This window comes from Tenrec ecaudatus, chromosome 14, assembly GCF_050624435.1.
Source record: "Tenrec ecaudatus isolate mTenEca1 chromosome 14, mTenEca1.hap1, whole genome shotgun sequence".
NCBI classification, from domain to species: domain Eukaryota; kingdom Metazoa; phylum Chordata; class Mammalia; order Afrosoricida; family Tenrecidae; genus Tenrec; species Tenrec ecaudatus.
Window position 1 is genome coordinate 50,726,412 of NC_134543.1, and position 21,656 is coordinate 50,748,067.

Sequence of the window (21,656 nt, forward strand, 5' to 3'; positions counted from 1 at the left end):
CATCTTTGCTCTGAATCAGTGGTTCTCCACCTTCCTCATGCCGCAACCCTTTCATACAGTTCCTCATGGTGTGGTGATCCCACCCATCACATTATTTTCGTTGCTACTTCATCACTGTCATTTTGCTACTGTTATGAATTAGGCAACCCCTGTGAAAGGGTCCTTCGACCCCCAAAGGGGTCGTGACCCACAGGTTGAGAACCGCTGTTCTAGAAGATGCCAAAGGAGGGGCTTGCTTTTGAGTGCGTATGTCATTGTGTTACATTCAAATACTTCGGCTCAAGAGTCAGCCATCAGGCGCACAGATCTTTCCTGGGTTCATTCACAGGTTTGATAGACACGCCTTTGCAGTCTAGCTCACGCTTGAGCTGGGCTTCTCCAGCACGGTACACACAAACAGCATCCCACCTCAGCTGGCCCACTTCTCTTGAGCTCCCCGCGCTGAGCCTCCTCGGACGCACCCGTTGGGACGAGGGCAGATGGGACTCAGTCCCTCACTCAAGCACAAACCTAGGAATTCAAGAGACTTAACACTGGGCCACTTTGATGGGCAAAGGGACTGATGGATTAACTCTTACCGCTTCTATCCCCTCGGCCACTTCCAAGGCACTTGGCTCCCCAGAGGGTCCCCATGGGACTGAGCACCCACTGCCCACAAGAGCAAGCAGCTGGGTAGCACAGGGGCATGCTGGCCTTTCCATGTTCTGTTTCCCCTGCCGCCACTTCCTGACCATTGGAACGAGTGTCCCAAGTGGGCTACCTGCACACCAGTCCTTGCCTGGGGCTCTGCTTTCTCAGGGACCCCAGGCGAAGCCATACCCCATCAGCCTTCAGCTTGAAGAATGGTGTGGAAAATGTGCCTGGAGGCACAGCACCAAAGAGCTTCCTCAAGGCTGGCAGAGGCCAGAATTAGTCCTGTCCGTCCTAGCAACCACTCTAAAGCCACCAGCCCCATTTCGCCAATGGATTCTTTAGGGAACTAGAGGCTTTGTCAGCGGCTGTGTTCTGATGGAGAGATGGCATGCCCACTGGAATTCCTGTCATCCGCGGAGAACACAGCAATTGCTCAGTAAGCGCTACCCACTTCCTTTCCCGTCCCCGTGTCACAAAGGAAGTGACATGATTCTCTGGGACCCACTTGGCCTATTTTTAGGAACACCACGCTGGTGTATATTTCATGTTTTCGATCATCATAAATCGTGTTTTAAGTAATCTTTTTGTCTCCTGAACAAGATCGCTTTTGACCTCATAAACTCAAAACTTACTGTCACTGTGCCCATGCCAACTCAGTGACACTGTGGGCAGGACAGACCTGCTTTTGCGAGTTTCCGCGACTCTAACTCTTCACAGCAGTCAAAGTCCCCATCTTTCTTCCTCGGAGAGGCTGGTGGTTTTGAACTGATCACCTTTGGGTTACCAACCCAACGCATAACCACTTACACCACCGGGGTTCCGAGGTCGACCTCACAGGTCTCCACAATGCATAGGGCCTACCTTCTCCACCTTGCTTTCGCCCAACGGAGAAAATGCTACTTATTCTGAAACTCCTGATGTTTCCCGTGTTCCTTTGGGACTTCACAAAATCAAACCTGGGTCCGAGTTGTCATTTTAGAGTTTAATCACTCATCTGAACTGTGTTTAAATTGCTTATCTGGCACGCGCCCTCACACCGACAGCAAGGAACGCCGGGAAAGGTACCGTTGGGTGCGTAATTGTGCAGCAAACCTGTGAATTCCAACGGCAGCACAGCTCAGAAGCCCCAGTGACGGTGCTTGGTGAGAGTGCTCTGGGGCAGCAGGAAAAGAGCTCTCCCATCCGGCATTTGGAATGAACAGTCCTGCGCTCTCCAGCTCACGGTTCACACCACCAGCAAAAATGGACTCTTTCCTTGAGCCTCGTTTTCCACAGGCCAGTGACCAGAAAGCCTGGATTTCTAGCAGGGCACATCCAAAAAGCTTGGGGAAAATGCTACCGTGGAGTTGCCGCCCCGCCTACCTTCCTCAAACCAGACTCCGTTCTGGCTGTGAGAGAAAGCTCAGAGGGCCAGGAGGTGAATCTTTACAGAAAGCAGGCTGCGCAAATCATTTCATGAGTGAGCATACTACAAAACTAAAAGGCATACCTGTTTCGGGGCATTTTCAGGCAAGGATCACAGTCTATGAAACACATTTTAATCACTGGAATGGTGTCTTAGTCAAACCAATCTATGGGATTTTCTAAGGCACAATAGCCTACCGTGCCTATAAAGCTTGTGTTACTAGTTAGGAGTGATCCAATCGCGTCTACTCCAAACACCTGCCCTCACCTTCTCTCTGCTTTCCAAAGGAGGCTGTTGCTTCACACGTGAAGTTGCTATAAAACTCTGATGAGAGATTCGAAAGGGCCTTTCAGTAGGAAATGCAGGTGGGCCAAGGAGAAATGGCTCCTCCACCCACTCCTGACATTGGAACCACCTTGCCCAGGTTAAAACCATGTCCCAATGAAGGATGAGTGTCCCGCATGAGTAATATAATTAATATCACCATACGGTATAACTAAAAATGCTGGATTGGCAAATGTTGTGTTTTATTTTTTTTAATGGACCCCAAAGGAGGACTCTAACAGGTTAATGACATTTAGCAGAGGCTAAGATGGAGACAAGATCATGATTCTATTCCTAGATCTGCTGGTCATGACTGGATGTTTCTGGAGCCTGAGAAAAGCAGAGTTTGGGGTTAGAGAGTCTCAAACTCCTTTACCTGGAAAATTAGGGTTGGGAGATAAAGTCACGTGTAGGGCAGGGAGTTATAGCCACTTCCCATAACCTTGCTTTTAAATTGTATGCAGGGCAAAGCCATAGGTCTGCCAAATGGCTTCTAGAATACCTCCCACCGCTAACAGGCTATGTACATGTGCTCTTTTTACTGTGTTGTTCACAGAAATAAAAGCAAAGTAAAGTAAAACTGCTAAAGGCGCTTACCCAAAAAAAATCTGGTCCATGGGTCAGCAGTATCGAGATCATTTTACGCTCAGGCCCCTCCAGTTTACCAAGATCCCCAAGAGATTCATATACACATTTGTTTGGAAAATCTTTCTCAGATATTTTTATCTTTTCCAATAAGTGTTTTAGATGTTATGACCTAACACTAGTTATAATCTTCATGTCCTACGAAGGTTTTCTCCTGGGAGGAACCAAGAGAACTAGTACTGAATCTCTTAATTTTATGGATACTTAAAAAGGAATGACAATATTCTATGGCCAGGTGGTTGGTTCTCTTACCTCTGAGTTGTCAGAATGCAGAGGAGTATTTGGACAGAGCCATGGATATCTTTCCTCCATCCACCAACAATGTGTTCTTAATGGATACCATTCATGCAGCCTCCTGTACTGTGGTTCAGAAGCATGGTTGTGTGCAGCTGAGGCAAATCAACGCGTGGCCACCTTGGAGGGGAGGGCAGAGCAGGACTGCCCTAGGGAGTCTCCCAGGTTGTGATCTAGCTAGTTGGTTTGAACTGCCGAGACTTTCAGTTAATACGCAAGGACATGAACCATTTCTCCACCTGGGCTTCTTTTTAACCCATTCATGTTCTCATTGTTGTTAGGCGTGTCTAGTTGGTTTTGACTCATAGTGGCCCTCTGTACAACAGAGCAAAACACTGCCCAGTCCTGCCCCATCCCCACAACTGTGATTATGTCTGAGCCCAGGGCTGCAGCCACTGTGCCAATCCATCTTACTGAGGGCCTTCCACTGCTTTACCATGCAAAGACTCAGGAGTTAGGATGCTGGTGAAGAATGCTGGAAGTACCATGGACTGCCAAAAGAACAAACAAATCTGTCTTGGAAGAAGTTCAGTCTAGAATGATGCTCTCTACAGCAGCGGTTCTCAACCTGTGGGTCGCAACGGATCCCTTTGGGGATCCAACAACCCTTTCACAGGGGTCACCCGATTCATAACAGTAGCAAAGTAAGTTATGAAGTAGCAACGAAAACATGAGGAACTGTATGAGAGGGTCACGGCATGAGGGAGGTTGAGAACCACTGCTCTTGAGTGAGGATGGCGAGCTTTCCTCTCACATACCTTGGGCAGGTTATGAGGTGGGATCAATCACGTTTGGTAAAGCAGAAGGGCAGCAGGAAAGAGGAAACCACTGAAGAGAAGGGTGGACACAGTGGCTGCAACCATGGGCCCAACAACACAACCACCTGGAGGAAGGCGCAGGTGGAGGGGTGGGCGGGGAGGTGCAGGGGGAGGGGGAGTGCTTCCTTCTGCTGTGCATGAGGGCCTTCGGGAGTCAGAACCAAGGACTTCACCAGGCAGGTCCTCCTTTCCTATCATCCCCCAAAGGCTCCGGGGCCTGCCTTTTGCATGGCCTATGGCTAGAACTGCATCTCTACCGGTGGGTCTTTTATGGCACAAAAGAGACAAGAGTCTCATAAGCCCCAAAGCACTTGTTTCAAACGACACACTCAAATTTATTTCTCCCTTAACTCTTAAGGCTTAGAGCCTCCCGGACCACCCAACTCCTCCCCTTCACTCCCCTTCCAAGTGGCTCCCCAATCAGAACCCACCCACTGAGCAATTGTTGAGGGTCTAATGATTGTTTGTTTTACCTCCACCCCTAGAGTGGAAGCCAGACATTCAATGAATACCTATGTGCCCAGGAACCTGGACCAATGGTTTCTTCCTGGATGGATGCTTTCTGCCAGGTACCATTTTGTACAGGATTATCCGTTGTGAAACAGAAACCATTAAATCACTTCATTTGGGGGTTTGGGGTTTTTTTTTCCCCTTATGAAGCTAAAAACAAGGGAAACTACATTAAAATGTTGACAAGAGGCAGGGACATTGGAGAAACGCCCAGAAGCAGCTTATGAGTCCCAAGGAGACATATGGGCCTTCATATGAACAGGGGCCTGGCTATTGGAAAGCAGGCTTCAGAGCAAGGCCCAAACCCTGACCACCAGCTAATCTAGGACAGTTCCGCTCATGTTCTAGAATTCTTGGTTTCTTTGGGAGCTACTGTGGAGGCAAAATACAGCTCAGGGGAGCCATCTTCTACAGCATCTTAATCTATACAACTCAAATGAGCACAGGAAAGACTTGGAAGAAAAGATAAGGGGAAAAGGGAAGGAAGGAAGAAGCTAAAGGCCCCAAAGCAGTGGGTATGTTAAGGAGATTTACAATGTTTAAGTAGCAATTGTTTCCTTCCTCTCTGCTTTCCCAACTCTCTTTAGAATTGTTTCTCTGCAGGGTAGCCGGGGGAGTTTTCAGGGACTTCTCAGTCCTCAGACCTCATTTCACCCTTGGTTGTTTATTTAAACATAAACAAGCCAATTTGACTGCTGTTAAGTTTGTCTGCCTTTTAACTGCTTTGAGGGGCGCCTATTTATATTGCATACTCAGTTGCGGAAGCTCTTGAGCACCCAAGCTAAACAACCAAATCCAGGATCCTCCCAACAAAGGCTGTGAGTGTGCCTGGTCATCCCAAACCAACCCAGAGACAGTGACAATTCAGGCAGTGCAATGGGTTCATTTAACAGAGGGATTTATTATAGGGAATTTATTCAATTCTCTCCTCGATTCACCAACTAAAGTGTGTGTAGGGGGGAGGGGGGTGTGATTGGAGTGTTGGCATGTTACTTGGATAACTGAGTCAGTGCTGTATTACTTTAGGTCGCAGATTGACCAATAATGGAACAACAGAGTCATGATGTGGAAAGTGGAGCCAAGAAAGCTGTTTTAGGGTTCTGAGTGGTCCTCAATCTTCCACCCACCCCACCCCAGTCTTTTTAACTGAGAGTTTCTGATCATTTAGAAAGAAAAAAATTTTTTTTCAACTCTATATTAGAGGTAACTTGAGACCTGAGGGATGGAACTGGTCTTCAATGGATGACAACAACTACCTTCTCACAATAAGGGGGTTTGCTGATCTCTGTTTTACAGATGTAAACACAATGGCTGAGAAACTAGCTCCTTCTGATGGATTCTCAAGTCTACAGTCTTACCGTCTACAAGACATTCTTCCATGACTATGAAACAACAGCTACATGGATAATACTTTCTTTCCTCTCTTTCTCAATCCTTCCTCTCCCCACCACCCCATACCCCTAGCCTCCTACCCCGCCACACCTCAATGCTCACAGCAACCAAGCTGCACTAAGCAGTAGATGCCACCAGGTGGACAAAATAGAAACTGTCAGATCCAAACTGCACATCTCCAAGGATCATGGCTATACCGGACGAACTGTTTCTCAAGACTGTACACATACATGTGTGTACACATATCAACATGTGCACATAGGCGCACATCTTTCATGATATGACTTCTTCCTTCATCAGTTTGGACACCTCCCTACCTAGAGGCCTACTTGGCGCCAAGGTATCCTATTATTGTTCTAGGAGTGAAAACACTGTAAAGGCCAAGCACTGCACGCCTACCCTTCCTGTTTGGATGGCTGCCTCTCGGAGTTCAGCATTTTACACTCTTCACACCACTCCGCTCATCCTTTCCTGCAGACAAGGCGTCTCTCCTCCCTCTCTACACTCCCTTTCATCCGTCAAACCAACTCCTATGCATGCTTCAAGAATCAACTCCAGCACTTCTCTTCCTCCATGAACGATTTCCTGGCTCCCCCAGATAATTAGCTGTGAGGTCACTGTGCACCCCCACCCTGCCTAGACGTTAGTACCGATGACACTGTCATCAGGGAGTGCCTACTGAGAACCAAGCACGAAGTCAGGTGCCTGGATAATAGGACATTAGTTGTTATTTCCAATACATATCCCTGTGCCAGGAAAACAGGCAGTTAGCAAAGGTTGGTTTAATGAATTAATTAATAAATGAATAAAGGAACTACAAACAAGATTTACCCAGTCTTGTCTGAACAACCTCTCTGTTCTTACCCTTTCTTTTTATTTCATTGGAGATCTAAATCGCAAGTCAGGATCAATATAGAAACAAAAATCTCTAATCACTGAACCAACATCTTCATCTCAGCACAGCAAATATACCTGCAAGTCCTTTTGAGACTATTAAGTGAACCACCATTCCAAATAATTCTTTCTCCTGTATCTAAACTTGTGTGTGTGTACACAAAACTCACTGCCATCAGGTCGATGCTGACTCACAGTGATGGTGACTACAGAAGAGGACAGAACTTCCCCTTGAGTATCCAAGCCACTAGGGCTCCTCTACTTAAGTCTAAGTCTACCAGTAATCGGTGTGCCATGTGTTTACTACAAACATACACAATTTCCCTATAAGAGATGCTGTTTGGAAAAGGGGATGAAGGGAGATGCAGGGCAGGGCAAGATATGACAAAATAATAATTTATAAATTATCAAGGGCTCATGAGAGAGAGGGGAGCGGGGAGGGAGGGGGAAAAAAGAGGACCTGATGCAAAGGGCTTAAGTGGAGAGCAAATGCTTTGAAAATGATGAGGGCAAAGAATGTTCAGATGTGCTTTACACAATTGATGTATGTCTGGATTGTGGTAAGAGTTGTATGAGCCCCTAATAAAATGTTTGTTTTTTTTTTAAAAAAAAGAGATTCTATTTGTGAATTAAAAGTCTTTGTAGGTTCACTTGTGATTTTTTTTTTTTGAATTTCAAACATTGGAAGATACATTTCAGGCACAAATGACAAAAATTATACATAATGTCACACCAAACCCATTTCCATCAAGTTGAGTCCGCCTCATAGCAACCCCATAGGGCAGAGCAGAACTGTCCCATAGAGTTTTCTATCTTTACAGATGGGAGACTGCCACGCCTTTCTTCCGTGGAGTGGTCGGTGGGTTTGAGCATCAGCCTTTATTTAGGTTAGCAGGCAAGCACCTAGCTATTGCCCTATGAGAGCTCCTTAAACAATGCCAACCCTGTGTAACCTTTTGTTTTCTGTTGGAAATATATGTAGAGTCATTAGATTCCAATTTGGGGAGGTGGGGACCTTTGGAGGTACTGAGTAGCCTGTTAGTCCCAGACATAGTCATCTAGCATGAACTTGGGCTGGTTGACTAAAGGGCACTTATTGGAGGTTATGAGCGTCCTGAGAGCAAATCTGGTGGTGTAATAGGATATAAGCTACACTGCTAACCACAGGACAGTAGTTTGAAACCACCAGGCACTCTGAGGGAGAAAGATGAGGCTTTCTACTCCCATAGAGAGTTACAGCCTCAAAAGCAGAACTACGCTCGCCTATAGAGTGGCGATGAGTTGGAATCAACTCTAGGGCAGGGAGTTTGTTTTTGAGTTTATGATCAAGAGCAAGTTTCAGAGTCTTTGGGTTTTGGGGTTTGGAGAAGGAACTCTCAGCTTGAAAAGCAGATCTGACCAACAAGCAACAGCTAATCTAGAGTGTGCGCGGGAATGGGCCTACAGAGACAGCTCCAATCATTTTCTTGGATCCCAGACCACTATCACCCTGAGGCAAAGGATAAACTATGGAATCACTAGAGGCTCCATATAGCCCAATCTAATAAAATGAAAAGTGGGTACCAAAATACAACCCACAGATGTCAAATAAACCATGCTGAATATGCAGAACATCTCTCTATTTAAAGCCAATTCCTGGGGAAGGCAGAGCCAAGTTTACACTATCACTAATTGTTCTTTCTTTATTATACTGAGATCATGTCCCAGATATGAATTTAGTTTCCAGCTGCCAAACATGAAAGTCTTTACAAGACTGTGTTTGTTTAGTTGATAGAAAGTCAGTGACGCATAATGATTTGGATATAGGACACCTCAGTCATCCAATAGAATGAGTCATTCTGCACAGTTGACTTTTCTGAATGGGTAAGAAGTTTACACACCAAAACAACCTGAGGGCTAATGATTTTTGGGGTGTCAATATTTCCAAAATGCATTGCCCATTTCCCCGCCTTTTTAGAGTAGAATTAAAATAATGTATCTTTTTAAAGCAGAAGGGAGATTAGTAGTTACCAGGGACTGGGGAAGGGGGGAGGAAAATTGGGAGTTCTTATTTAATGAATGGACTTTCTGTGCGGGCCAATGAATGAGTTTCCAAATAGTGATGACAGATACACACACAACACAAAACTATCTTTTTTAATAGCGTACTGTCGTCAGACTGTAAACAGTGAATACTAGTTTACATTACTACCAAAGGATGCTTGTCGGGCAGACTGAGGTTTCTGCTTTAATATTCCCCAATCCTCATAGCTACCCATCGCCTACTCCAATTCTTGTGCGTAGAGGTATCATTTTTCCGGTCTCTTCTCTTCGAGCTGTCAGGCTTTTTAAGGTCACTTTCACTACTTGTTACAGCGGCTCCTTCTCACTCACTGCCACCAAGACCATTCTGACTTACAGCAGTCCTACCAGGCACAGAAGTGTCCTGTAAGTCTGTATGTGAGCAGAAAGCCTCGCCCTTCTTCCTCAGAGCAGCTGGTGGTTTCGAACCACGGACCTATCAGTTAGTAGCCCAACGAGTAACCCAGTAGGCCAAGACTCTTTCTAGATGGCTGCTCTTGCACAGCTGTTTTGAATATATTTAAGGGAGGAGCCCTGGTGGTGCAGAGGTCAAGTGCTTGGCAGCTAACTGGAAATATTGAAGTGATTGAATTATATGATAGATGAATTATATGCGAATGAAACTTCAAAAAAAAACCAAGAATGACAATGTTGACACATTACGAAAGGATGTGACCCATGTGACTGAGCAATCTGTGCAGAAATTTCTGAATGGGAACCTACACTGCTGTGTAAACCTCCTCCAGAAACATAGTAAACTGGTCTCGAAAACAAGTAAATAAATGTGTTACATTTAAAAGGCTATGGACTATTTTTCCAAATTAAAAACAAACAAACAAAAACATGTTGAAACTGAATCTAAAAGAAGATTCAGTGTGTTCTGGGGGAGGTTCTGAGGAGTGTCCTGGACTTCCGACATCTCCGCTGCTTCCTAAGTAGGTGCTTCTGGTCCCTCCTGATTTATGGTTGGTTCCCAGAGTCAGGAACACCACAAGAGACCACGCCGCTTTTACGGATCCCACACTCCAAACACAAACCAAACCATCCAACAACACGTAGGGAACTTCCCCCGGCCATGCAACAAAACAAGTGTTCGAATTTATAAGCAACTGATGGAGAGATTAACCCAGGAGCTGGAAAGTGGTCCCTAGCTTTACATTTAACCACTGCCATTGAGTTGATTGGAACACAGAGAGCCTATCACATGGGGTAGAACTGCCCATAGAGTTTCCAAAGCTCTATCTCCCAACCAAGTACTAACCAGGCCCGGCCCTGCTTCGCTTCTGAGATCAGAGGTCAGAGGTGATTGGGTGCGTTCAGGGTGGCAATGGTCATACACCAAAGCTGTTATCTCCACAGAAGCAGACAGACACATTTTTCCGCTGAGGGTTCAAATTGGCAATCTTTCAGTTCGAGGCTGAGCGGTTAGCCATTGCGCCCATATGCGCTTAAACATTAGGTTCTATGTGCTGTATGTCTGTATTAGTTAGCAAGGAGCCCTCTTGGCGGGGTGGGAGACGAACTGGGCTTCTGGTGGTGAAGTCGGGAGATCGAAACAACCAGCTGCCCTGAGGGTGAAAAATGAGGTTTACAGTCTCACAGACCCCCAGGAGCAGTTCTACTCTGTCCTAGGAGGAACCGGCGCGGTGGCGACAGTTTTAGTTTGGTTTTACTATCAGTTAGCAGCACAGACAGGTAGTGAACAACCTTACACAAAATAAGAATGGGTTTAAGAACTTTTGTTTTTGTGGGGGAAATTAGCACATGACTAACAATAAAAACAGAGGTTTCCAAGTTTGGTTTACTAAATTGCACCACATTTTAAACTAAGGAGTTTCTTTTTAAATAATCTCTTACCTAACTTGTAAAATACCATACATGTATTTGCCTTACTAACCTGTTCTGCTGACGAAAGCCCTCTCACTTACTCAAAGGTAAAAACAAAAGCAAAAAACGGTTGCCCCAACACTTGGCCAACCCAAAGATCTTTTAAAAGTATTCCCTGCTGACACGGAAGTCCAATAGAAATGAAATCTTTTGCATTCCATAAAATGAAAACTGGGGGTGGGGGCAAACCCATTGCCCCGACAGCCGATGAGCAAAAGTTTATATAACGTTGTTTGTCAAGTCTGAGAAAGCGAAGCAGCGCAGGTGAGCCAGGCTGCCAGCGGCGCTACCCTGTGCCATTAAGGGCCGAAGCAAAGGGAGCAGACCATGGGCTATCCACGCTATGTTCCACGCCCAGAAGACGAGGCCAGCCAGTCAGCTATTTATAACCAGGGAACTGGACTGAAGGGTGCCCGTCGCTGCCGCTGCTGCACTTGTGAGGCACTGGCAAGCCCGGGAGGGCCTGTGGAATCTCCCTCAGTATGGCCCTCCCCATTGGGCAGCACAGCATCCTCTAGGTGCAGTTCTGTCTGGTCAGGAAAAGGGCCCAGAGGATCTCTGGCGGCCACTTCCAGGCTCTGATCCTATATATGGAAACATCCCATTCTAGTGTTTCCAGCTTGACCCCCCTCTCCCCGCCCCCCACCGCCCCCAGCACCACACCAGCCAGGAGGCTGAAGCCACAAGGGCTAAGCTTGAGCCGTACCCAGGCCCCAAGATCCTGGGCTGGACCCTGCCGTCCAATGGCAGCCCAGACCTCTGCGGAGTCCTGGGGCCTCTCAGCTCTAACAGGGAACAGCTGGGAAAGGACCCTGCATTCTTTTCTCAGCGTAAACACTGGGGGCTCTGTTCTACTGGCCTGCTGCAGCCCCGGGCCTGAAGAATTTCCCCCAGCCAGAATCACAACTGGCAGCCCCTCCTGCCCCCCAGCACTCCCTCCCAAGGCAGCATTCAGCCTGTCAGCACCCCAGTTGGTAAACACTCTCTGTACTCATTCATGTGTCTCTACATTCTAGCAGGCAAATAGAAAACAATTCGGTTTTATTCCATGAAGTTTCCTAACCAAAACGGGGGGGAATCTATACATATAGATCTACCAGGGACCCCAAATCATGCCTGCTCTTCCTGCAAGCCCCTTCCACTACGTTCCATATGTAAACGTCATGTCTGACAACCCCATCGTCTTCATAAGGCAAGTCACTGGAATAGTCTCCAGCGTCACCTACATACTATGCTGAAGGCAGAGCTCTGAGACGGAACATCCACGGGGCCAACGGGATCATATAAGATTGAGTCTGCGTGTATCCTTCAAGACAGCCTTAGCAAACCTTGGCTTCTGAAGGGCAGCCCTGGGCTTCTCCGTGTGTTGCTGGAATCCAGCTAGCCACGTTGCCCAAAAGGAGAAGGGGAGGGGGGCGGTGGGGAGGGAGGCGGGGAGCCCAGAAAATCCAGACTCTACGTGACCTGACTTACTCATTTCCCAGGAAACTGCATGAGAGGAAAATCAATCATTCATGCTACCGTAGCTACCACACGGAATGGGCTGAAGGAGTTCACAGTGGGCCAAACCCCAAAGCCACCAGCGGAGGTGAGTGGGTGGCGTGGAGAAGGAAGGAGGGTTGGGGGGGGGGAGGAGATGCCAGCGCCCCCTCCCTCCCGCCCCTCGCCTTCCGGGTCCCGTGGTGCGGGGGGACTGCGGCCGGGGGGCGGGGCCCGAGCCCGAGGACTGGCGACCGGCGGCGACTTACCGGGGCTGTTGGCCTCGCCTTCGAGGACGTGCAGCTCGGCGCAGTCGGCCAGCGAGTGCTCCAGGCAGAGCTGGAGGAAGCGGGCCTGGGTCTGACTCACGCGCTTGAGCAGCGACAGCAGCGCAACAGTCTGCTCGCATTCGTTCCAGCCCTTAAACCAGCCCGCCAGCACCCCGACCTGGTCGCGAAACATCATGGTGAGGGGGCCGCCCTCGGTCTCGAGCGTCCCTTCGGCACCCCAGCCCGCTGCGCCCGCCCCAAAGTTTGGCGGCAGCCCCGCGGCCGCCCGAGATGCGGTCCGGTGCCGAGGTGGCGCGGGGGCCCGGGCGCTGCAGGTACGCGCGGCTCCTGCCGCTCTCGGCTGCTTCCAGTTACGTTCCGGTGGCTCAGGCGGATTTCTCCCGAGACGATGACAGACGGAGGCGCGGAAATGTTTCTTTCAAAATAACGATTCACAAAAAAAAAAAAAAAAAACACCGAGCGAGCGCGAGAGAATCCCTTCAAGGCACACACTGAATGAAGACGGCTCTGCCCCCCACCCCTTTCCTGCAGCTTCCAGATGCTTATTTCCGGCGTCCCGGGGTCTCCTCCCCGCTGGGCTGCAGCTCGGACCCTTCACAGCCGCATTCCCGGGCGCCGCTCACCGCTGGAGGGAGAGAAAGGAATGCAGTGAGACCTCGAGCCCCCGGTGCGGTGTGCCCCGGGGAGGGAGTGCATCTGAGGGTGCCCGGAGGGAGGGAGCGCCGCGGGAGCTTCCGTCCCCCGAATTCCAGCCACCCCCTCCGACAGCAGGATGCGCGAGATGCGCTCTCCCCGTGCTGGGAAGGGCGAGAAGCCTCCTGCCAGGTGCTGGCGGGGACCCCGCGGCTCCCTGTTGCTGGTGCTCCCCGCGCGCCCTGCCCGGGGGGGCGGGGGGGCCGTGCCCGAGAAGGCCAGCCCAGCAACAGATCTCCGGCGCAGAAAACTTGCACTGCGGCGGCGGAGGGGCGCGGGGTGGGGGGGCTAATGCAAAGCAGAGGCGGAGGCGGCGGCAGCCGCCGCCCGCGTTCCTTCCTCCTCCGCCTCCTCCCCGAGCGGCCGCCGAGCGGCTGCAGCTCCATCTACAGCCACCGCCAGCATCGCCACCGCCAGGCGCCCCTCCGGATTTAGGCCGTGAGCAGCCGCGGCGGCAGCTCGAGACAAAAATAAACTCTCCCCACCCAAAGCGCCGAGCCCAGTGGGCGGCGGCGTGGCCCCGAGCCCCGGCTCGCCGGCGCAGCGCCAGCCCACCCCGGAGGTCCCCGCGGGCCTGCGCGGCCCCGAGCGTCGGGGGTGTGCGGGTGTGCGCGCGGGTGTGCTTCAGGCATCCTGACGCCGTCGCTGCGGCCCAGCGCCTGGCTCTCAGGCCGGTCCCAAAGCCCGGGCGGCACGGCCCCGGGGCGCCCACTGCGCCCGGGCAGCCGGAGCCGCTGCGCCGCTGCCCCCAGCGGGCAGGGCGGCTCCGCCGGGAGTGCGGCTCCGCTCCCGCGGCACACGCCCCCGAACGACCGCCCAAAGAAAGTTCAGCTGGCTGCGGGGGCTCCCCTAGTTCTGTGCCGGTGCCCGCAGCGCGGCCGTCGCCCGGGGGCAGGAGAGCCCGGCGCCTAGCCCTCGAGGGGGCGGCTCGCTCCCAGCTTTCCCGGCTCCGCCGCCGCGCGAACTTCTCCGGGGGAGGGAAGCCCCGGGGGAAAGCGGCCCGCTCCCCCGCGCGTACCCCGCCGGGGGCGCTCACCTCGGCGCAGCTCATCCCGGCGACGCGCACGGGGCCCCACCGGCGGGTCCGCGGCCTCGGTGGCGCTCAGCGGAGTTGGCGGCGCCCGGAGCGCAGGCCGCTGGCCATGCCGTCGGGGCGGGCGGCGCTGGGGGAGAGCGGGGCCGCGGGTCCCGGCCGCCGCCGCCTCGGCTGCTGCTGCCTCCACTATGGGCTCGCGGAGAACTGAGCCGCCCGAGCCAGCGCTCCCCACATGCTACTGATTAACATACACCATTACATCATGGGCTTGGCAGGGAGCGCCCGAGCAGGGGGGGAAAGGAACCCGGGAGGCGGTGGCGGCGGCACGAGGCGGGGTGGGGGGTGGGGGTACGGACAGGGGGGCGAGGATCCCCGGACCGGCGGGTGAGGGGAGGGTGGATTCCTCAGTGGGGACCAGATGGGGGGGCGGGGTGGAGAGGGAGGAGCCGGACGGCCCGGCGGAGTGGAGTCGGGTTGGAGGAACGGCGGGGCGGAGGGAAGAAGTTTGGGGAAGGGGAGGGGACTGGGGGAATTCCTCCCGGCGGCCGCCCGCCTGCGCGTTCTCGAGAGGTCGGGACGCTCGGGCTGGCTGCAGTGCCGGGCCTGGAGGGGACACCCAGGGCATTGGCGTGAGGGCAGTACAGGCCCGGCTGCTCGTCCTTGGGAATGTGTTTGACCAACTCGGTGGCCCTTCGGCCCTGTTGGAGCCTGGGATGACAAAGCCACCGCCGCCTGGGGTGGGGACAGCTCCGAGGGTAGCACGCAGACCTGGGTGGCCGAGAAGGGCTAAGGAGAGCTAGGGCTGACCAGGCCTGGCTCCGTGCGGCCTAGGTCCAAGGCACACTGAGAAGCGCCCAGCCCTACTCTGCGTCCGGTCCGGCCCTGGACGCTGTTTAAGGCCAGCGAGGCCTCCTGGCCCACAGCACTCCCTCCGGGGCCCCGCTCTCCCTTTGGGAAGCCGCAAGGCTTCTGCGTCCAGGCCTGACATTGGGGTTAAAACTTCGGGCCTGCAGCCGCGCCGCACTACGGGACATGGGGGCGGTGCAAAGCCACCTGTCAGCATTTGGGAGTTGCTGTTGGAGAAAGCCTTTGCTGGGACTTGCCAGGGCTGCCAGGTCCCGAGGCAGTGGAATGGCCCAGTGGCGCGGGGCGGGCTGGCAATGTGTCCCTGATTGGTCCTGCTTTGGAGATTGACTGTCAACATGCCCTAAAAGGTGGAAACCGCTGTAAAAACCAAAGATGAGTTAAATACGCACAGAAGGAACGTGAAGACTGAGTCCGGCTCTCTCCATGTTATCAATGAAAACTCGAAGCCCTGATACATGCTTCCCCAGCACCCTGCAGGTTTGCTTATCAAGGAATACCGTTGAGCACTCAGCAGCACGCAGCTCCTCTACATCAGCACAGTAGTTTGATGATAAGGCCTCTGAAATATGATTCCACCAATTAACACTTCTGCCTTTTTGCTCCAGCATGCGCTCCTGGGATTTCAATGCCTTCTTCCTTCCCCCTCTCAGATTCTGCAGAGTTTACGTCTTGTCCAGTAGCCACAGCGCTCTACCATCTGTTAGAGTGCTGGGTACCCAAAGGCTGGTTGGTGGAACCAAAGAGCTTGATGTTACCATTAAGGTAGGGTCTGTGGACTTTTTCAGAATTTTCCAGAAAGAAATAGTATCTATGTAAAATATGTCATGAATATTTGCTATAGTTTTAAAAAAGAGTTCTGAAGTCACTGTTTTACTCCAGAGGCAGCCAGGTCTGCCATGTCTTCTTCTCTACGACATCACTATCAGTTTGCTTCAAACCCCAAACTCACTGCCATGGAGTCAATGCTGACTCATAACGTCCCTACAGTACAAGGTAGAACTGCCCCTGTGAGTTTCTGGGGCTGTAACTGTTAGCGGGAGTAGAAAGCCCCGTCCTTGTCAGCAGAGCGACTGGTGGTTTCGAACTGCTGACCTTGTGTAACAGACCCCAGAGCGTCCTTTACTTTTTATCAGGAAATGGAATACCGTATCCCTCCTATATTCCAAGCTATAGGACTGCAAACTGCAGCCAAAGCAGATGATCCTTTCTCCTCGTCTGGTGCTTTGGGAAGCCGCCACACATACACATACACATACACACACACACACACGAATGGTTTTGTGAAAGGAGTATCCTTTTATTATCACCTGCAGCTTACTCAAGGAACAGTAAAACAAGAAGGGGAAGAAGCAAAGCTCCAGAGGCAGAGAACTTTACTAAAGCTGGAGAAAGAAAACACTGCCATCTACTGGGGGAGTAAGTCCTTACAGCAGCCTTGACATTGGACAGGAATGGTTGAGCTGTCACTGTTCTTGATAGGCTGAGAAATAATAAAACTGAGAATGACACAGATTACCAGTCCCCCTTGCCTGGCCTCTGCCCTTTTCTATGATAGGAAGGGGGCTGCAGAGAAAGCCCAGTGATGCTGTTTCATTCTTCTCCACAGTGAGGTCATGACTCCTAAGGAAGTTAAGTAACACTATCAACTAATTGTCTGTTTCCTATTAAACCTGAATTTCCCCTAATGCTCCTGTACCTAGTTATCATTGGGAAGTGACTGGTGTAATTACTAAATGTCCTGTGGAAAATGAACGGGTATTTGGGATAAAGGAGATAGGACTCTATCAGTGTTCACCACTCCTCTGGCAACTTGTCCTACTTATGGTGGCCTGCAGGTTGCTGTGATGTTGGAAGCGATGCCACCAGTATTTCAAATGCCAACAGGGTCACCCAGGGTGAAAGATTTCATGGGAGCTTTCCGAATAAGACAGTAGGAAGGAGAACAGCCACTGAAAACCTTATGGATTACAGAAGAAGATTATCTGATACAGTGCTTCAAGAAGATGACCCCTCAGATTGGAAGGTGCACAAAATACGACCGAGGAAGAGCTGCCTCCTCAAAGTATAATAGACCTTACTGACACCGATGGAGTAAAGCTTTTACAACCTTCACATATTGATTTGGCATGACTCAAAATGAGAAGAAACAGCTGGGAATATCCATGAGTAATCAGAATGTGGAACATCTGATGTATAAATCTCGGAAAATTGCACATCATGAAATGGAACACGTAAAGATCGACTTCCTGGGATTAGTGAGCTGAAATGGACTCCTATTGCGTATGTTGAATCAGACGATATTATTTAGTATGCTTGGAGTGACAAAGAGGAATGTCATCACAATCATCATTTTAAAAAGTATTTTAAAAGAGTATTTTAAGATCCATGTAATACCCATGTACATATAAGAAGAACAAAATATGAATATCATTCAAATTTATGCACCAATCACTAAAGCCAATGATAAAGAGATTAAAGGTCTCAACCACCATTTGTGGTCTGAAATTGATCAAATCTGTAGTCAAGAGACATTAAAATGAGAAAGTTAGAAACAAAGAGAAAAGATCAATTGTTGGGAATGTGACATTGGTGGTAGAACAATGTTGGAGATAGCGTAACATAATTTTGCAAAACCAGTGACTTGCTCACTACCAGTTCAGTTTTTCATTTACATAAATTAAAATAATACACATGTGGACCTCACTAGACAGGATGCACAGGAATCAAATCCACTACATGTAGAAAGAGATGCTGAGGAAACGCAAAATCATCAGCCCAAACCAGGCCAAGGGTCAACTGTGGAATAGACCATCAATTGCTCATAGACAAATTCCAGCTAAAACTGAAAAAAATAAAAAATATAACAAGTCTGAAGACCAAAAAATTATGGCCTTGAGTATATCCCACTTGAATTTAGAGAACATCTCAAGCATAGATTTCACAAGAACTATCGTATGACATCAAGAACACCCTGAAGAAAGCAAAAGTCCTTAAAAAGAAAGAAAAGACTGAAATGGATATCAGAGAAAACTCTGAAACTTGCTTTTGTATGTAGGGAAGTTAAAGCGAGTGGAAGAACTGAAGTAGAAGAGCTGAACAGAAAACTTCAAAGGACAACTAGAGAAAACAAAGTAAAGCATGATGTGGAATGTGCAAAAGATCTGGAGTTAGAAACCAAAGGGAAGGGCACTCAAATGTTGAAAGAACTGAAGGAAAGCCTTAAGCCTTGAGCTGAAATACTGAAAGATTTTATAGGCAAAATATTGAATGATTCGTGAAGCCTCCCAGAAACACAGAAGGCATACACAGTCACTGTACGAAAGAAATCTAGTTGAAGTTCAACCATTTCAGAGATAGTATGTGACCAAGAACCAGTGAGTAAGATTGAAGGGAGAATTCCAGCTGCACCGAGGGCACTGGTGAGAACACTGGGCTCTGGGAACTGATGGAAGGCCAATTGCAGACACTTGCTTGTCTATTCCATGACATGTTTGAATGCAATTACCTGGGCAACTGGAAGAGATTCATATGTGTGCCCATTCCAAAGAAAGGTGGCCCAACAGAATGTGGAAATTATACATCAACAGTGTCACATGCAAGTAAAATTTTGCTGAAGATAGTTCAAAGTCAGATGCAGCAGCATATCAGTAGGACGCTGCCAGAGAACAAGATGGACATAGAAGAGCCTGTGAAACAAGGGATATTATTGCTGTCGTCAAATAGGTCTTACCTGAAAGCAGAGAATACCTGAAATATGTTTGCTTGTGCTTTATTGAGTATGCAAAGACATACGACTATATGATCATAAAAAACTAGGGATAAGTTGAGAAGAATGGGAATTCCATAACACTTCATTGTGCTCGTGAGAACCTGTACATAGACCCAGAGGCCGTCATTCAAACAGTGCCAGGGGATACTCAAAAAGTGTTTCAAATGTGCCTCACCATAGTTATCCCATCAGCATGCTGAGCAAATAATCCAAGAATCTGGACTATGTGTGTTAGAGTCAGGGTTAGGCTACCTTGCTTGCTGAAAGTGAAGAGGACTTAGAGACCACTTACTGATGAAGGTCACAGAGTACAGTGTTCAGTATGCGTTACGCCTCACAACTGGACCAACAAGCAATAGCTCGATAAATGCAGCAATGGTTCCAGTTATCAGGATTTCATTGACTTGGATTCATAACCAACACCCATGGAAACAGCAGTCAAGAAGTCAAAGGATGTGGCGCACTGGACAAATCTGCATGAGACCTATTTAAAATCATGAAAATAGAAATGTCACTTTGAGGGCTAGATGCTCTTGGCCCAGACCATGGCATTTCCCTATAAATGTGAAAGCTGGACAATGAATAAAGAAGCCTGTAGAAGAGTGGGTGCCTTTGAATTATGGTGTTAGTAAAGAATACTGTAATCGCAAGAGCCGCCAGAATCACAAGCATATTGGTGCTGGAGGAAGTACAGCCAGAATGCTCCTGAGAAGCCAGAATAGTGAGATGTCATCTCACATCCTGTGAACATGTTGCCAGGAGAGACCAGTCCCTGGAAAAGGCCCTCATACTTGGCAAAGTAGAGGGTCAGCAAAGAAGAACGCCCTCCGTGGGCTGAATTGGCACAGTGGCTGCCGCGACAGGCTCGAGCATAACAGCTGTGAGATGATGCAGGAGCGGGTGGTGTTCTGTCCTGCTGGCCATGGGGTCTCTATCAGTCAGAACTGAGCAAAAACTGCGCTCACTACAGACCTGCTCACTAGAGACTATATTCCTATTTATACGTTTGAAACTATATTCTGCATCTACCATGTGCCCGGCACTGAGTTAGGTATAAAATACACAAGAGTGGGTGAACCACTATTGTACAAATAAATATTGATATTTTGTATAAAGAAAAGATTAAGCAGATCACCAAATCAATTAACATTCTCGAAATTATTTTTCCTTTTGTCTTTCCTAGATCCTGAAAGGCAAGAACTTGGTCAGTCTCAATAAGGTCACTGGTCCAATCGTTCAGATATCCATATATCCCACACATTACTAATGCCAGTTAAGTCAGTGATGCATCTGTAAGACAAAGTCTAGAGAGACCAGAGATGGATGCAACGGGGTGCCTCTGCTCAGGCAGCCCCCAGCCTGGGAGATCAGACTCACGTAGGGAAAGAAGACATAAGAGTGATTGTTGGAAGAGATGACAAGCAGGGCTTGTCATCCTGGCTAAAGAAATATCTGGCGGGGCAGCAGACCTTCTGGGACCAGGCACTGACTGGGGACCTAGTGCTCCCAGACCAGGCACCACGGAGCAGCCTGACCGGCCGAGTGTGTGTCTGTGTGCGACCTTGGCGGTGAGAAGCAAAGAAGTCAGCCCCGGGAAAAAGCCCAAAGACAGTAGGCAAAGTATTGAAAGTGCTCTTTATTAAAACCGAGTAAAAATCTAGGAAGAAAAAAATATATATATCTGGTATTGTTTTTATCAATAAGGCATCCTGAGGAACTCTGTCTAATATTTCTGCTAGCAGTGATATCAAGCAAAGAGGAGAAGTGCATTGGATACAGGCATTGGAGCAATTTTATGTACTTGATGAATTAATAAAAATATTAAAATTTCACATAAAGATAATGGATAATTATCGTTCGTTCAAATCAATATTTATTGAGTATTTATTCTGTGCCAGGTCCTCAAGATACAATATTAAAGATATTAAGTGGTGTCTTCTTTCAGGCAAACATACGCACATACACACACACTAGTCAATGATATAAAAATGCATGTCAAATTTCATACATCCATCATAGAATTTATGTTATGTCCACATTCTTATGAGAAGAGTTCTGAAAAGATTCGCACCAAAATGTTCACGTCCCTGGGTGGTTGCATTAGGTTGGGTTGTCTAGCGAAACAAAAGCAGTGTAGGCATAGATGTATGAGAAAGAGCCTGACTATCAAGAAGTCATTTTATATCAAGAAGGCATCCCATCCCCGCAAGTCCATGAGGTTGACACTCGCCGAGCCCTCTGGACTCCAGGAGCTGCAAGTGGATGATGCGGAACTCTGACGAGTGTGCGAAGCAGGAAGATTGCAGGGGTGCAGTGTGGCATGGATCCAAGGTTGATGGGAACGTGGGGTGGGGGGAGTGCGCGGCCACAGCTTCCAGCGTCGCCGTGCCCCCTGGAGGTAGACACAGATCTAAACAAGGAGCCAGGCAAGGCACAAGGAGAAAAGATGGCTCCAGGTGGCATTGAGACAAAGGCCACACCTGACGGTGGCATCCTGGGACTGTAACCTACTTGATAGGTTGGACTCCACCCCCCACTGCACCCTGGTGTAAACTGACGGAAAAGCAGAAGTGCCACCGAGGTAGAATCACTGAGGACTCTTACCATGTTCCTCAACATTTTCTCATTTTTCTACCTTAGAACAAAGCCCAGGAAGAAT

General features: G+C 49.3%; 1 protein-coding gene and 1 long non-coding RNA gene across 7 annotated transcripts in view; one reads left to right on the forward strand and one right to left on the reverse strand.

Annotated features, from left to right (window-relative positions):
• Nucleotides 1–14,613, reverse strand: part of SAMD4A (sterile alpha motif domain containing 4A) — a 261,976-nt gene extending 247,363 nt beyond the window's left edge. For 2 of the 6 annotated variants that reach the window (XM_075532337.1, XM_075532334.1), the window contains exons 1-2: nt 14,362–14,611; nt 12,612–13,257 (exon numbers count right to left, since the gene is read on the reverse strand). In XM_075532337.1, coding sequence (XP_075388452.1) covers nt 12,612–12,807 — 196 coding nt within the window. In that variant the 5' untranslated portion in view covers nt 12,808–13,257; nt 14,362–14,611. Of the gene's footprint in view, nt 1–12,611; nt 13,258–14,361 lie in introns of all 6 variants that reach the window. The other 4 variants (XM_075532339.1, XM_075532335.1, XM_075532336.1 and 1 more) reach the window with 3 other exon arrangements.
• Nucleotides 12,328–20,892, forward strand: LOC142426794 (uncharacterized). The gene is made up of 3 exons (XR_012779757.1): nt 12,328–12,451; nt 15,879–15,990; nt 20,181–20,892. It is a non-coding gene; the product is annotated as an uncharacterized LOC142426794 (long non-coding RNA).
• Nucleotides 20,893–21,656: the final 764 nt, after the last annotated feature.